Genomic DNA, 16,517 nt, shown 5'->3' on the forward strand with positions numbered 1-16,517 from the left:
CCTCTGGCCATCACCAGTAGGTGAAGTGTCTTGCCCAAGGACACAACAACGAGACTGTCTGAGCTGGGGCTCGAACCGGCAACCTTCCGAATACATGACGAACTGCCAACTCTTGAGCCACGATCACCCTATCTATCTATCTAATCATCTACCATGCAAGTTTTTAACTTTTGACTAGGGAAATAACATTATATTTCAATATTGTTATATTTCAACAGTGTTTTCTGGGTAAGTGTTGCTGAAACCTGCAACATAAACAGGTTTTCAAATCAAATCAAGCTTGTTTATATAGCACATTTAAACTCACTTTATTATGGTTATACATTAGATGATTAGGTGAGCTAAATGGCATCTAAAGAGACAAGACTCAAGACTTCCTTTGATGCGTTTCATTATGTTTATAATAAGCACTTTACTACACGGCCTTTTTCTACTAATAGTATTAATATATTTTCCTATATTAATGTAACTGCTGGATTTCAATCTGTGTGTCTTTTGTCATGTAACTCTTATTTGCAGGCCAAGAACAGAGCCATCCACTACTTGTACTATATAGAACGATACAATGACCACACCAGTAAGTGACTTTGAATCTTCGTTTGTCCTTTTGTTCTTCCTCTCTTCCTCCATAAAACTGCGGTCTGTTTATTCACATTTTAAATTTCCATCTGTTATTATATGCTTATGTTAACTTAGTATTACATGCCTGCCAGCCTTTGTCTCTGTAAACAGAATCTGATGAACACGATACAGAACAATCAAAATTTCATGCTTCATTCTACTTTGAAAAGGCTATCTGATTATAGCCTTAGTTGGGGGAGATTGCTGCATAAATTAATTTGCATATTAACGAGGAAACTCATTTCCTGAAAATTGCTTTTACTTCTTAATGCCACGTATGCAGTATGCAAAGACAAGCATGATGGTGTGAAGAAGTTTAATTTAGTGTAAGTTCTTATGTAAGTATTAGAGGAGCATGGGTGAAGGGTTTAACTGAAGAAGACATGAGTAGCAGGAAATTTAGAATTACAACTCCCTCTTCTCCCACTCTTCTCCCACTCTTCTCTGCATCACTTTCATTCAACGCCTTTATCTCCATGTACTCCTCTGATTCAACACTGTACCCTCCCATTACCTGCTGGTACTCATACAAAGGATATGATCTATAATATTCATTTGTAAAGAAAGGTTTGGGAGTTAAAATGCACTGCTTCTCCGTTCTAATTGTAAGACTTAATTTGGCTTCTTTGGCCTTCTTTGGAGAGCAGAGCCTGAGAGATTAATGAGCGTGAGTCATCGGCCTCCAATGGCCCACCGGAGGAGAAAGTTAGCTTCCAGCTCTGGTCTAAAACCAGAAGAACTGCATGTGTGTCACTGTCAGTGTCTTTGTGTGTGTGTATATTGTTGGTTCTGTATTTCAACCAGCTTGAATTGGAAACTGAGAAAATGTTTTTAGGCTCATGGAAAGATGATGCTGCCACATGCCAGCTCTCCCTATGTGTCCATCTGCAACCTGACAGTGTGACTCATTTGTTTACTTTCTTGTTTTGAATGTTATAATTGTATCAAAGCTCCAATTATGCCTGGATAAATTTAACTTTCTGTCGCCTTTGTTGCTCCATCGCTCAAGTTTTATTTGCTGCAAGGTTTTAGCCAATCTGTTTGTCTGATACTCAGTGAGCTGCACTGATTTTACAGTGGCTACTGTTTGAATTTGAATTACTCTAAAGGCAGTAGCGAGTTTGGTTGTGTTTGATTTAGGTACATTTTCACCTTTTTTGTAAGAGAACAAAACATCCTGGGATGATATTACAGTCAATTCCCACACTCATTTTAACTGGTTTGAACTAGGGTAGACTTTTATTTCAGTGTTTCAGTTACTTAAGTTTAGAAAAGTGTTTCCGATGTGGGAGTTAGCAAGATTTCTTTCTGCTCTGACTTTGTCACTTTGACAGAAAACAGCGGGACCTCTTTCAGCTGCTACAAATTAGCTCTCTTTACATGTGATCTGATTATTCTCCTCATCTACAATGTCCTGTGAAGTGTGTAAAAGCGCTTTAGCGCAAGAACAAGATTTTAACCTGAAGCTATAATATCGGCTTCATTCAGCAGCACACAGTTCCCTCTCAAGGACTGTGTGTCACTGAATAACTAATTAGCCACAGCTGCTCCAGTGAGCAGGCAATACTGACATGTGGAAGGACATCTGGTGGGCAGGTAGAGAAACAGGAGACCTGAGGGAGAGCAGGGGAAAAGATGCATAACAAAACACAGGTGCTTTCATTCAGAAATGGCACAAAGCTTGTAAAAAAAAATAATTCAATTTTCTGGCATCATTTTGGTCTGATTATTATGTCTCAGTACAGCAGCTTGTTTTCTCTCTGCTCTGCAGCCAGTTAGTATAATTAAGCTGTTGTTCTTCTCTTCCAATAGTTTACCATGACATTGATTCCAAGTTTAAGAGGACGACGCTCTGCATGAAAAAACAAAACAAAGGTATATTTCAGTTTCCAAAATGTCCTCTTTTATTGCACGATTTTCTAAAGTCTAAAAGAAAAAACTTTACATTTCCACCAGCCTTAGTTGCAAGTACAGTTGACCTTTCAGCAGAAAGATACCTGTTTGCACATTCAGCAGCAGTTAAGATATCCGTGGTGTCCTGAAAATGTCTGTGTCTGCAGGTTACGGTCTGCACTGCCACAGGGCGGTCATCACTCTTTGCAAGCTGATCGGTATAAAAGACATGTATTGCAAAGTAGAGGGATCAGTCAATCTCCTGAACATCACCCGGGCTCTCTTCACCGGATTAGCCAGTCAGGTAAGAAATGTTTGGGGGCGTTTTCACAAATTGGTTTTATGGTTTTGGAAAAGCATACAGGTTTTAGCAGGAACATAAACTTTCATGAAAGCATAAGAGCTCAGATTCTTATTAGCTTTCTTAATTTTATAAAGATCATTTTTGCCATTTGTTACTCCACTGTAACAATAGAGAGAAAGAGAGAGCAAACATGGGGAAAGAGAGCAGTGGCTGCAGCAGGCTTGCAGTAAAGGTCTCTGATGGAACTGGACACTCACTGCTGATGTCATTTGCACCATATCAGGTGGCCTTCTGAATGCTGAAAACACAATAGTGACATATTATCACCTTGTAAGTACAGCTAACCTCCCAGCAAATGGATGCCTGTTTAGACAGGGGTTGTATTTGTGTCCACCTGAGTAATGTTACTGCAACATTACCTCCACCTGTAGCTTTTTCTCAGTTTATCCCTGAAGGGAAATATCTGGCTTCTTAATAATTCTGGCCAACTAATCTTATTTTACTTTCAGTTATAATTTGGGGCTTCAGTGGTGATGAAAACAAGACATTTGAAATGAAGCAGTTATTGCATTTATTTTTCCAATAGTTTTCTTGTTATGTCTTCTGTTATAAATCCAGCACATTTTCTAAATGGCTGTTTCACCCGAGCTCTCTCAGTGCAGCTGTAGGTATCATTATTTTGCTCTTCACAGTCTGAACCTAACTTCTCTTTCCTTTGCTATTTCCACTTCACTGGTTTCATGTGTTCTTCGGTCAAAATATATTTAGATTTCAAGCAACTTTTTAACTATAAAAATGTGATGCTTTGAAACTTTATGAAAATAATGTTTAAAAAATTGTCTAAATATTGCTGAAAATACTCATTTGGATTTTATTTCCCAAGTCACTAACTTTGTAGTTCCAAAAACTAAAAGTTTATGGAAAAAGTTTATATTATAGAAGCTGCTAAGTTCATAGCCCCAGTAACAGTTTCCATATAAAAATGTCTACCTCTTCTGTTTCTCCGTAGGAAACCCACCAGACTCTGGCTGACAAGAAGCAGCTCCATGTGGTAGAGTTTCAGTCGCAGCGTGGCCTTCTGCCCATGGTGGTGGCGAGTCCCAAAGACGGCGCACGACCCAACCAAGAGTCAGAGGATGAGATTCCCAACACCCGGCTGCACTGGGATGACGTACGAGCTGCACAGGGGTTGAAACGCTCGATCTGGGCAGGTGTCAAACGCACCATCTGGTAATGCGTGGGAAGGCTGATGCTTGGATAAGACCAAAGGAGACTTGAGTGGACTGAAGGAAACCAACAGTGTCAAATGGATTATCTGACTTGTTTTTTTTTCTAGTAACAGTATGTGTTTGCTAGAATTTTGGTTTTTGTTAACGTCTCAAAATGTGATGGACTCTGTTTGTAAGAGTCCTCAACTGAGGACTAAAGTTCAGTGCTTTTCAGTATAACACCAACTTCATTGTCCATATCAAACCTATGATACTGATGCAGTCAATGTTACAGCAGAAGAAATATTTTACATTCTGACTCTTGAGAATTAATTTTGAACTGTTGCAAAACATGTGCTAATAATAAAGTGTAAATCTATTAAAGTCATTGGGGGTTTTGTCCTTTTTGCTTTGGATATATTTAGTAATGCATGAAATTCCTGATTAGCTGAGGCTGATGGATACCTCTTATGTTTTACTGCAACTATGGAGCAAAGAAATTGAAAAGTGTTGAACAAAGGTTATATTTTTGTCACTTTTGATGTCCGTTGGGCAACAGTGCACAGTAATATATATTAATGATAAAAAATAATGATAACCGCATGTTCACCACGAAACCTACAATCTAAGTGCCACCTTGTAGTCATAGTAGCAACTTGTCATGTATAACAAAGCCACTCCCTGTCTTTCTTTTTCTTTAAGTGGAGTCAATGATTTGCAAAGTTAAAATGGTCATATTCTTAGAACTACAGATATAGGTAGTGATAACCAGGTGATATAAACTGAGCTGCAAAGTTTAAACTAGGGTTAGATTGAGCAAAGTAATTCCAGTAATCCTGACTCATTTTGCAAACAGAGGAGTCGCCTACTGCTGGCTGCCATTGTCTCGGTAGTCAGATTTTTACATAGTTGATTCCTAAATGCAAGTTTAATCTTTTATAAAGCTGAACATTTCACTAGCTGGGACCACAACCTCGGTAACAATGGGGAATGAGGAAGTGTGAACTGGTGCTGCGGTTTGGGGAAGGCCTCGAAGGAGACTGGCGACGGCTCCCGGGCCCAACAGATCCCCATGTACTAACGAGAAATGAATGAAGAAAAGTAAGAGAGGGAAAAATGGGGGGGAAACAGCAGGTATTGGAAAAGGGGGCGTGGTCCCACTCCTGAAATTCAGATGACATTTCCACTGAAAAGGTCTGTGCCTCAGCAATTCAAAGACCATGAAGTCAAGATGCTCCAGGTGAGGCTTGAACTCACAACCTCGGCATTGCTCTACAAAGTACTGTCTTATAAGTACCGCGCGCTCACCGATTGCGCCACTGGAGCTTGTGTGCTTGAGGTATTAGTCAAGTCTAGATTCTGACGTCTTCTTACAACTCAAGTCACCACTGGCTTCACTTTTTTGACCCAAAACCTCAGACGTTACTGAATGTAGCTTCCAGGTTGATAAAGCCAATACATAAGCAGCAACCTTTTTTAGATCAGTTTTAGGGGTTATTTTGTTTTGTTTGGGGGGGTGAGGGGGTGGGGGAGGTATGCAACCAAGATGACAACAGTTCAAAGCTCTCACCAAGTCTTTCTTTAACACTAGTGATGCCTGTTGTTCTTATCGATACCTGGACCTAAAAAGAGCTCAGATTTCTATCAGAGGAAGTACCAAAGAACACATTTGCTCCAGGTGAGTCTTGAACTCACAACCTCGGCATCGCTCTACAGTGCACTGTCTTATCGTTAGCTTCATAGCATAAGTGCCTAAGTCATTTTTTTGTCAAATTTAGATTTTTGCCTAACTTTACTCCCCTACCACTGCTGCATCATCCTGTCCGTCTGAAACACAAAAAAATGACTTAGGCACTTATGCTATGAAGCTAACATTATAAGTACCGCGCGCTGACCGATTGCGCCACTGGAGCTTGTGTGCTTGGTGTGCTAGTTATGTCAAGACATTCTTACCAGAGGATTCAACACTGGCTATTAGAGACAGTTGCCAACAACAACAACAAAAATGCCCATGCATGAGCGCCCATCTTTGTAAGATCAGGTGTTTTTGTTTAGTTTTTGTTTGTTTTTTCCTTGCAACCAAGATGACAACAGCAAAAACCACAGGGTCCATCTTTTACACTGATAATGTCACTGGCTTCACTTTTTAAACCCTAAACCAAAAAATAAAAAATAAATAAACATTGGAAAAGTCAATGCAATTTGCCCTCCCTTGTCATATAAGTTCTTTTACAACCAAGATTGCAAAAAAATGAAAGCAGTGCCGTCTCAGTATTCCTTCTTTAACAGTGGTGATGCCTAAGTGCAAGTTGAATCTTTTATATAACTCAGCCTTGAAAGGTCTCTGCCCTGGTGTTTCAAGATGAACTGAGGACATCTGCTCCAGATGAGGCTTAAACTCACAACCTCAACATTGATCTGCAGTGTACTGTCTTAGAAATACAACACGTTGCCTGATTCCAACACCGGGGGTGGGGGTGCACACATCCAGAGGGTTTATACTGGTAATGTAGAAAAGGTCGTTCTTATCCAATACCTGGACCGAAAACAGTCTCAGAGAAAGCAACCCTCATGAGAGCAGGTGGGGTGCCGCAGTTGAGGTTTGAATTCTCATCCTCGGCCTTGCTCTACAATCTACTGTCTTATAAGTACTGCGTGCTGACTAATTGCACCATTGGCGCTTGTGTGCAACTCATGCTCATCAAGTCAAGACATCCTTACCTCCGGAGTCAATGACGATACATTCATGATGCCTAAATGCAAATTTAAACTTTTATATAACTCTGTTGTTGTTTTATGTGAAGACAAGTAGTCATTTGATATTTCATTTCTTTTGACCCCCCATGACTCGAGTATTTTAAACACCGTGAAATCTCTTATTCTTCTTTTAATTTTAATGTGCATGGTTTTGCAATAAAAGGAAAGCTGGTATTCAAAACATCAAATTATGTTTGATGTTGGTACTGAACATCAGCTCTGAAGAAGAATAAGGATAACAGCAGTTAAACCAAACTCCAATGAGTGCAAATGCCTCTCACAAGTAACTCAAAGATTCTTTTGATGTTTTATAGAGAAAATGGAGCACATAACGAAAGAATACAGACGAGTGTAGTTCATTTTCCTTATTTTAATAATCTTCAGAATACAAAACTATAAAAATTTAATCCAGCAACATTAACTCTGTTCCTCTTATTTTGTCTTTTACTCTTTGCTTTTTAATTTTTTTAATGACATGCATGTATTTGATTTCTTTAATAAGTCCAGTTATATTATTAATATTTAAACACAGATAATACAAAGGGAGAAACATAAAATATAAGTATGCATTTAATGTATTTAATGCTACTAGCTTTGTATGTTTGTGATGAATTTTATTCTACAATAACAGCATTGACACCATATTCTCTAAACTGTTGAAAAAAATGACCCATTCTTTTTGTGAAGATGTAATCACTGGCTCGACAACATTATTCTGAGGTTTGAGGTTAAAAGAATATGACTTTTGTCTAGTTGATCATTTACTCTTTGAATTTTATAGTTTATAGAATATAAGTTTTGATTTGTTTACGTCTTTTCTCTGCTTTAAAATCTATAGTTCTCCTTTACAAAGTCGCAACCAATTTCACAATATACTCTGTTATGCCAAAAAAAGGATGGGATGCAGTTTTTCATTGTGACCTCAGGTATATGCTGTGTGAGTTTTTGTATGTTAGAGTATTTGGTATTTTGATAATGTTGCAAAGCAAGAAAGTCATGCTCTCACATACAGTGAAGACCAATTCTGACCAATCTAATGTGACTTAAATGCATTATCCAACAGACAAAGACATACATAGACAGTCAGGGGCATAGATGTGCACAGCAGATGGAGTGTATTACTTTCTTGCAGCTCTGCTATTCACTCTTCAGAAATATTTCCATCGGATGGCTGAGAGAATGGCATGGATGAAGTACAGGAGTGTAGCCACGAAGGCGAACACCTGAAGCACAAACAAACACAACCAAAGAGCATACTTAAAGCCAAGTCCATCCTTTGCATTATTATTCCGGTTTCAGTTTTCTTTTTAATCCAATTCTGGGAAATCCATATTTGTTTCTTGTCAAGAATTACATGGAATACTAGATATAAACGCCAGTTAGCTTAGCTTAGTGAAAGGCAAAAAAACACATAGGTGGCTCTCTCTGAAGTGAAAGGAAATTCACATGAAGTACACCCGCCCTCGAGGCCTGGAGTTGCCCACCCCTGGTTTATAGTTTATTGTGCAATCTCTGATCACTTTATCTCAACATTAACATACTGTCCAAAAAAATTAAAGGAACACTTTTAAAACAAATCAGATTTCAATGGAAAAAAATCATTCTGCATATCTGTATTGATATGACCTAGGTTATGTGTTAGAAATGAAAGGATGCCACATCATTTTCAACCTAAAGATGGCTGAATTCAAAAATAATGCAGCAGCCTGGTCCATTTTTCTGAAATTTCTTTGCAGCAACTCAAAATGGAACTCAGTATTTTGTGTGGGCCCCACGTGCAGACGCATGTGCTAAAGATCAGCCTTTTTTCATCTGTGACCAGCACAGTGCACCAGTGGACCAGTGGCGGACCTACCAATTCTGATATTCTATGGCAATTGCCACTCGGGCTGCACAGTGCTAGGCAGTGATCGCAGAGCCAACTAGAGGACACTCGGCCCTGAGGCAGCTGTTGTAAAGTCTGTTTCTGATTATTTGATACAAGATATGCACACCAGTGACATGCTGGAGGTTGTTTTTTAGGGCTCTGGTAGTGCTCATTCCTCCTTGCACAAAGGAGCACAAATGCCAGTCCTGCTTTGGGGGCCTTCTACGGCCCTGTCCAGTTCTTCCAGGATAATCCTGGAATTTCCTCCATGCTCTTTGACTGTCTCCCAGACTTTGCTGGAAGACAGTAAACCTCTGACTATGGCATGTATTGATTAGCCATGCTGGAGGAATTGGATAGGTATATTTCCTGAGTATTCAAAAGAAGTCAAAATAATTTTAAATAAGTTGATTAATTAAATATATTAAATAAAAGTAAATTTGAACAAATATTTTGGACAGCTCTATTGGAGTTATTGTACTTACCACAGCAGAAATGTAAGTCCTGTAGATTTTAAGGTCACCGTCTTTCACCCTGATGGTGATGATAGCCAAATCCACCCCTGCACTTAGAAAAAAGAGCGCTGCCAGGCCATGGTAAGCAAAATCCTTCACAAACAGAGATTAAAACATTTTTACAACAAGGTCATAACCCATTAATTTTTCTAAATTTTATTCGGTGTCTGACTATTGCATCTCTCTTACAGCAGCAGCCCAGGGAGAACTGTTTTTATGACCTCCGGCAGCGAAGATGATCATCCAGAGGAAGGTCATGACGAAGCAGAAAACAGAGACGAACATCACCCACCCCAGAGGGTTCGGTGGGTCCACGTGTGTCGATGCAACAAGAATCCAAACCAAACCACCAAATACCTGCAGAGATGAAGAAGAGAGAGCGTGAATGGAGATGGCACATTGAATTATAACATTTATGAGAAGTAATGGGAATCCATCATATTCTTTTTCTAGTGAAGAGTTGGACATATTCAGTGAATAGGAATCTACAGCCAGCACATTTAACCTTAGTTTACCTAAGCTTAGCTCAGCTGGGCTTAGGTAAGCAAGAAGACTAGAAACAGTAGCAATGGTAACAAAATGTGAGCTTTCTAAAAAAGATAAAATATGTAACAAAAAAAACCAAAAAAACAACACATCTAACATTAACTTGAATTGAATTAAAAACAACTAAGTTTGCTCATTTATTAAACATTACATCGTAAATTATAAGGAGGCTCTGTAAAAGCCATTTCAATTTTATTTTAAACTAATAATAACCATAAATATGACCTAAGTGCATAATGCAAAACACATGACATGCTTAAAATAAGTTACTCTTGCATAAAAAGCAACCAGTAATTAAAGACTTTAAAACAGGTGGTCGTGTGGGATTTAAAATATAACATTGTTACTCTAAAAGAGCTTTATCCTGTGCTTACTGTGCAATATGGATTGTTCCTTTAAGCCAAACTTGCCATAGAAAGAGAAATTACATCCATCATTTAAGGATTTCTGTAAATTATCTGAGTATGAAGAAGGGCCACAGTGCTCAATAGCTTCAGTGATGTCATTTATTAACTCACAATGTTGGCATTGCTCTGCAGTGTACTGACTTATAAGTACCACACGCTGACCAATTGTGACACTGGAGCTTGACTGATGTGGAATTTATAATCACGCTAACTCATAACTTGCAGTTATTTCAGATTGCAATCTGAAATCTGAAATGAACATTCCACATGTTCATTAAAACCCACAAAAGCCACAACTGGGACATCGCAGAACAATGATGTCCGCAACTGAAATCCAGGGGAAATCTAAAATTGAAATCTAAAACAGACTTAGCCAGCAGATGGTGGAAGCTTTCTGATATTACAACATCATAAATAAAGCAATCACCAAATTAGCTTCAACTTTAGTGTACTTCAGAGCATTGCTAAGGTTAGGAGTTCACGCCTTACTGGGAAAATGTTTGTTCCTCTATTCAGACAAAACACCTCAAAAGAAAAGTTTTTTCATACAAGGGTCAATGTTTCAATTTTGGGCTCATCTAAGACTAGTGGAAAAAAATATCTGAAATACACACTTAAGGGTTTATTTTACCACACTTAATAAACATTGATGGTAATGTTGATTTTCAACAGCCCATTAAAACACTAATCTCTGTCTCTACTGTTTCTATACATTGCGTTCACCTTATCAGTCAAGCTTGCCATCATTAGCTAAGCATAACGTTCAAATATGATTGTTTTTATTTACCTTTAGTCTAAACCTAATTAAAGTTCCTTCATAAGTCAAGAGCTGTCTTTTAAATTCTAATATCATAACCAGGAAATAAGAACAGGCAACAGTGCATGAATATAAATATCAAAAATATTTATCTGACTCATCGAATATAAAACACAAGGACATTTCACTGACAGCTTAAAAAGGGAGGCAAATGTTATGAGTGTAGTCTCTCTGTTCATTGTGCCAGTAGGTCACAGTAAACAGAGGTATCCATAAATGTATGGACATGGTTAGCAACAAAATTCAGGTAGGATGTGGTATTTTAACAATTCTGAATTGGTACTACATGTGCTAAGAAACTATCATCCAGACTTTTACACCAACAGGAACCTAAACTGCTAAAACAATGCAGAATGTAGCCATGTTTAGGCCAGATTCAAAGCTTACAGTAAATTCACGGCTCCTCAGGACACACAGCACTTTTGCCGTCTTCTATTGTCCAAATTTGGTGATCCTAGCCTGGGTTCCCACCAAGTATGGTACTCTGCTGCTTGTCACCCGTACTTTACTTCGAGGTTAGGCATTTAGAGATGGCTGAAAAAAAAACGGCTATTTGACTTACTGTTGCTTCAGCATGAAAGAGTTCTCTGGCATTTATGTTTTTCTGGCCATTCTCTATAAACCCTAGACATTGTTTTGTGGGAAAATAGCAGCAGATTAGCAATTTATGAAATACCCATAGGAGTCCATCTGGTACCAACAACCATACCGCACTCAAAGTCACTTAAATCACCTGTCCCCATATTGACACTCAATTCAAATTTCAGTGGGTCATCTTGACCATATCTATGTGCTTAAATCCATTACATTCCGGCCACACAATTGGCTAATTAGTTCATTAATTGTTAAATGAACTGTACACTTTGGAACAGGTAAAATAACTTGTTTATACAGCAAGTGTTTCCAGTGCAGTTTAGTCATTGGTGAACTGAAACAGTTCATAAAGGGCTTCTTACTGCATTCGCATTTTGTGTTCGAAACTCATCAGTCTTCAAGATATGAAAATGTTCATGTTTTTAACTCATACAATATAACAGCATGACTGGCTGAGCAGAGCCAAAATAAACAAACTAAAACTTTAGTGAGGGTATTGGTTGTGAGAATAAAAGATCTTTATCTGTGCAGTTTTGTTTTTTTAGTTGTTATACGAGTGTCCTTTGTAATCAGTCAGGGTGAAGAAGAGCCGGCCGCATTCTTTCTTATTATCAGAGACACAATATAAGTGAAATGTGAGATGTGAAGAGAGATGATGCTCCTCCCACATGAAGAATTATCTCCACTGACTCTCTATCTCCAAATTGTGCATTTTTATCCTAAAACAGTGTGGCTACTATATGAAGCTATAGGCCCACTGAGATATAGGACCACTAAATTATCAGAAATACCAGCAGGTAATTTATTTTGGTGAAAAGAAGTTTGAGTTTTGGTCATCCTTAAACTCACACCCAATACATAGCACTGTTACCAATTGTCGTTTATCCTGTAAAAATAGTTTAGGCATCAATTTTAGGCATCATATGAAGTATTTATATGAGCCGAAGGCTTATTTAACTCATATATATATATGAACTTGTTGCCATGACACACCTTAATGAAATATTTGTCGTATTTAAAATACTTTAAAATGAGAACTATAAAATTGTAACTGCATCCTGAAGAGAATACTTAATGACCTGAAGATCATAGTCATTGTTGTCTGTCATTGCCCACTTACCAGTTCAGGTATGTAAAATATATCCGGTGCGGTGGTGCATATTCCCAGTCCACTGGGCAGGCTCCCCATGGGCTGAGCAGTTGTTGCAGCCATCTCTGCCTCTTCCTTCTCCCAGTGCTGATTTAACAGTGAGCACCTTGCTCTTTCCTCTGGACTAACGGTGCAGCAGCAGGTGTAAATGACCCTTTTAAGAAAGTCAGGTGAGCAGTCAGACCCGTTCTGCTATTGTGGGGGAGAGATCCCTTCCCACAACAGCAAACCAGACACACCCTTCGCCTTACAGCACTGAACGTTGCCTGGAATTCAATGTGAACTGGTGACTTGTGACGGGGCTTTCAAAAAACTTGATGAGAGATCTTGTGGCCGCAGGCTAAGTTGAGTCTACTGATTTAATATCTTTGCTGTTGCTATTGAGTAAAGACACACTTCACTGACTTTTCAGTTCCCACTAACCTATAAACCCTTTCTTTGTGTTAGAAAAATGCCTCAAGCCTCTATTTGTATTGCACACAGAGACTTTAACAGGTTTCTTTTCAAAATATAGATTCTAATGATTGTGGGTTAAGACAGTCTACTTTGATCTCACAGACACAAGGCTTCGTTTTGAGCTGCACTAATCAATAATTAATTTCAACAATGGATCAAATGAGCATGTCCAGTGTGAGGGCTGACAGGCCTCGCATCTCCCTTTAGCATTTATAGCACCATGTTTCTAGTTGCTGTTTTGGCTTATGAGCTCAAAGTGTTAGTGTTCTACATCATTACCTCCCCTGGTATCAGTTTCCAGCAACAGTAGGCAAACAAAAAACTTTGTTTGCAACTAGCTGGTGGTGGAGCATTTAACTGCTAACATTGGATATTTTTCTAGGAAATGAGTTTCTGTTACATCAGCTCAAAGCAGTCTGGTTGTTCTTCTCTGACCTCTGGAAAATCCCAACAGATCAGCAGTTTCTGAGATACTCAGACCAAGCCATCTGGCACCAACAGCTCTCAAATTCAGTTAAATAAACTTTTGTCCCCATTTCTGATGCTCAGTGTGAACTTCAGCAGGTCGTTGCCTATAGATACGATCCTGAATGCACTGAGAACAATAAACCAATGGGATGGTTCACTGACTCCTTGTTCTATTTTATAAAGGGTACGACTGGTATAAATGTTCTTAGAACATTTACATCTGTATTAAATCTGTATTTTACACTATTTGATTGGACAATCTTCACCAGCCTGTAGTTTTAATCAAATGGGGATTGTATAAGTTTTTGTTGTCTTTTTTATCTCTGTGCAATTAGAAGATTTACCTGACAGCTCAGGTCTGTTGTTACATAGTATTTCATTCTTCAAAACAATGAAAACAATGAAATTGACGCTGTTTGTTTTCTCCCACAACATGTGATCTCTGACTCATGCTGTCAGTCTTTGCTAATGTTGACACCCTCAACAAACAAAACACATAATATTCCAATGTCCAATTCTTTTATTTCACAATGGAGATTCCAAGACAAAAGTGTGAAGTGAATCATCTAGACATTTACATCATCAAATTTCAAATCGCCAGCCATGCCATGCATAAACACCAAGCCTTTGAAAAAGGCCCAAAATCTAGTGTATTGAAGTTGGTTTAAAAGGCTGTCAGCAGGAAGCGTTATCTCCTTTACAGAAATGAAGCTCTAATAGTGGTTACACTGCAACACTACACTGCAGGTAACTGCTACATCACTCTATGATTGAAAGAAATAAGATGAGAGCAAAGAAACAATGAAACAAATTAATATATCTATATAAATAAAGCTCAAGTGTTGCTAATCCAAGACAATTTAACATTGTAAACACAGTCACTGCGGAACTATAGACAACAACACATGCATCTGACAATGCCTCTAGTGTCAGTCCAATCATACCCTTGTAGCGGCTCGCACTTTAGCTGAATAAATGGGTAGATCACCATCAAAGTGATCATTATTTTAGCTTGGGCCATCAAGTTGCAACAGATGAAATATAGAACGCATTCCATTTATCGTTGGCCTTGTCTTCTGTAGGAACTAAAGTCACAATCCTCCTGCTTTTCCTGCTTCAGTTTTATAAATGTTTTTTTGTGAGAGCAAACTAAAAGTCTAACTGTGTTAAGCTGTAGAAGTAAGTTGTGTGACAAATGTTGGAAATATTTAAATGCTGTGGTGCTGGTTTAGCTCACACGATGAACAGGTGACTGTATGCCACAAGGTTAGATGCAATTCTGTTAAACTCTAGCCTAAGGCTGTATGTCTTTCCCTTTTTGTCCCTTCTTCTCTCCACTATCTAATTCAGGCAAAACAGATATATAGCAAATATTGAAATTTCAGCTATCATATTAGGGCATGTTACTAGTGTGTTACTAGTATGGTAGATGCAGAAAGATTTGTCTTTAAGCCTACATCATTGACGTGGTTTACTTACAGAAACTGAAGGAAACATCTTTTTTTAAAATGTCTCAGAAATATATTTAAAGAAAATTAGGACAGATCTTGAGTTTTAAAAAATGCATTTGTGTTTTTTTTGTGTGTGAGTGTGCAATAAAATTTGTGAACTGAGCTTTTAAATTGTATACTATTGAAAGTTACAGTGAAAAATCAAAGAAATCAAAAGTTATGATAATACCATTCCTGCTTCTGTTTAGATTAGTAATTTCATTAGTTATTTACACTCATCCATCTTTAAACAACATTTAATTCTGAAAACTTATAATTCTCACTTCACATGGATGGATTCTAAAAAACAACATTGAAAATTGTGAGGTAGGCTAATGTGATAATATAATTTTTGTTTGAGTGTGTTTTCCACTTTTTCATCAATTTGATGTTTGGGCATATTGATTCAAAATAAATGCATACAAATAATTTTCCTCTCAATGTATTTGTGAAAGCTATGTGATTATTCGTTTTTTTGTTGTTGTTTTTCTCTTGAGTTGGTGACTTGTTTTAGGACCTCTTCCATCGAATGGCAGAGAATATGGCATGGACGAAGTAGAGAAGAGTGGCCACATAGGACATCACCTAAAAAACAGACAGAAACACAGATGGATGATGGAGATGGTCACTTTGAGGTACAAGACTTTAAAGATTTTAACTTAACTTATAACTTTGATTTGATAACTTTCCTTGTTTTAGCAATTACAATTTGAGACACATATACTTTACTTGCATATTTTCAGTATCTTCCATAATTACATTTTCAATTCCTTGACATAAGAGAAATGTTTACACATCTACATTTGTACTGTTCAACAAATTACATTGTTAAAACATTTTAAAGCTTTGTTCTTTTACAACTACTTTAAAAATTACCAAAAGAGTTGGATAATTTCAGTATGTTGTGCTAAAATTGTCCAGAATAAAGTGAATTTGTCAGAAATACAAGTACAAGATTCGTTATTTCCACTTGTTTTAGTAAATAATGATATAATATTACCATCAAGCAGTTCATTTATTATATAAGAACTTATCTTATTTCATATGCTGCTCAAAAAATCATAAATAAATAAACAAATTAGGGAACAGTAGTCATTGTAGAACTGACATATTCTTAATCCAATTTCAAAATATGTCAGTACATACTTTTAATTTGGATATCTCATTCTTCAAGATCTGAGAGTTCCCTTAATGTGTTTTACGTACCACTGCAGAAATGTACAGTCGGTATATTTTGAGCAGTTCAGCTGTTGGTAATGCTAGAACTTGTGCAAGTTTAACTTGTTGTCCAATCTCATAGGTAATATAGGCCAGATCCACTGATGCACTGAGGAAGAAAACCACCGCCACAAAATGATAGCCTGTATCCTGCAAATTGAAATATAGAGAAAAAATAAGAAGAAGGAAATTTAAAAAAAAAAAAA

The 16,517-nt window shown here is 37.7% G+C and overlaps 3 protein-coding genes and 2 non-coding genes across 5 annotated transcripts in view; 1 reads left to right on the forward strand and 4 right to left on the reverse strand.

Moving 5' to 3' along the window:
* The window catches only part of mrps5 (mitochondrial ribosomal protein S5), a 28,903-nt gene extending 24,489 nt beyond the window's left edge, over window positions 1–4,414 (forward strand). Inside the window, exons 9-12 of the mRNA XM_005941285.2 lie at window positions 520–577; window positions 2,434–2,496; window positions 2,682–2,818; window positions 3,828–4,414. Of these exons, the coding sequence (XP_005941347.1) occupies window positions 520–577; window positions 2,434–2,496; window positions 2,682–2,818; window positions 3,828–4,052 (483 nt within the window). The 3' untranslated portion in view covers window positions 4,053–4,414. The remainder of the gene's footprint in view (window positions 1–519; window positions 578–2,433; window positions 2,497–2,681; window positions 2,819–3,827) is intronic.
* An 844-nt stretch (window positions 4,415–5,258) lies between these two features.
* Window positions 5,259–5,352, reverse strand: trnai-uau. Its single transcript has 2 exons — window positions 5,315–5,352; window positions 5,259–5,294 (listed from the first exon to the last, which is right to left on the reverse strand). It is a non-coding gene; the product is annotated as a tRNA-Ile (tRNA).
* A 344-nt stretch (window positions 5,353–5,696) lies between these two features.
* trnai-uau lies at window positions 5,697–5,939 on the reverse strand. Its single transcript has 2 exons — window positions 5,902–5,939; window positions 5,697–5,732 (listed from the first exon to the last, which is right to left on the reverse strand). It is a non-coding gene; the product is annotated as a tRNA-Ile (tRNA).
* Window positions 5,940–6,141: 202 nt separating this feature from the next.
* On the reverse strand, window positions 6,142–12,920 carry LOC102310408 (mal, T cell differentiation protein). The gene is made up of 4 exons (XM_005941286.2): window positions 12,650–12,920; window positions 9,355–9,522; window positions 9,136–9,258; window positions 6,142–8,006 (listed from the first exon to the last, which is right to left on the reverse strand). Exons 1-4 carry the CDS (start codon window positions 12,740–12,742, stop codon window positions 7,932–7,934), a joined length of 459 nt encoding a protein of 152 aa, XP_005941348.1. The 5' UTR covers window positions 12,743–12,920; the 3' UTR covers window positions 6,142–7,931.
* A 2,284-nt stretch (window positions 12,921–15,204) lies between these two features.
* LOC102311543 (myelin and lymphocyte protein) overlaps window positions 15,205–16,517 on the reverse strand; it is a 7,691-nt gene continuing 6,378 nt past the window's right edge. Inside the window, exons 3-4 of the mRNA XM_005941290.2 lie at window positions 16,300–16,461; window positions 15,205–15,678 (exon numbers count right to left, since the gene is read on the reverse strand). Coding sequence (XP_005941352.1) covers window positions 15,604–15,678; window positions 16,300–16,461 — 237 coding nt within the window. The 3' untranslated portion in view covers window positions 15,205–15,603. The remainder of the gene's footprint in view (window positions 15,679–16,299; window positions 16,462–16,517) is intronic.

Source organism: Haplochromis burtoni, unplaced genomic scaffold, assembly GCF_018398535.1.
Source record: "Haplochromis burtoni strain Fernald_Lab_line unplaced genomic scaffold, NCSU_Asbu1 Contig_46, whole genome shotgun sequence".
Classification (NCBI taxonomy): domain Eukaryota; kingdom Metazoa; phylum Chordata; class Actinopteri; order Cichliformes; family Cichlidae; genus Haplochromis; species Haplochromis burtoni.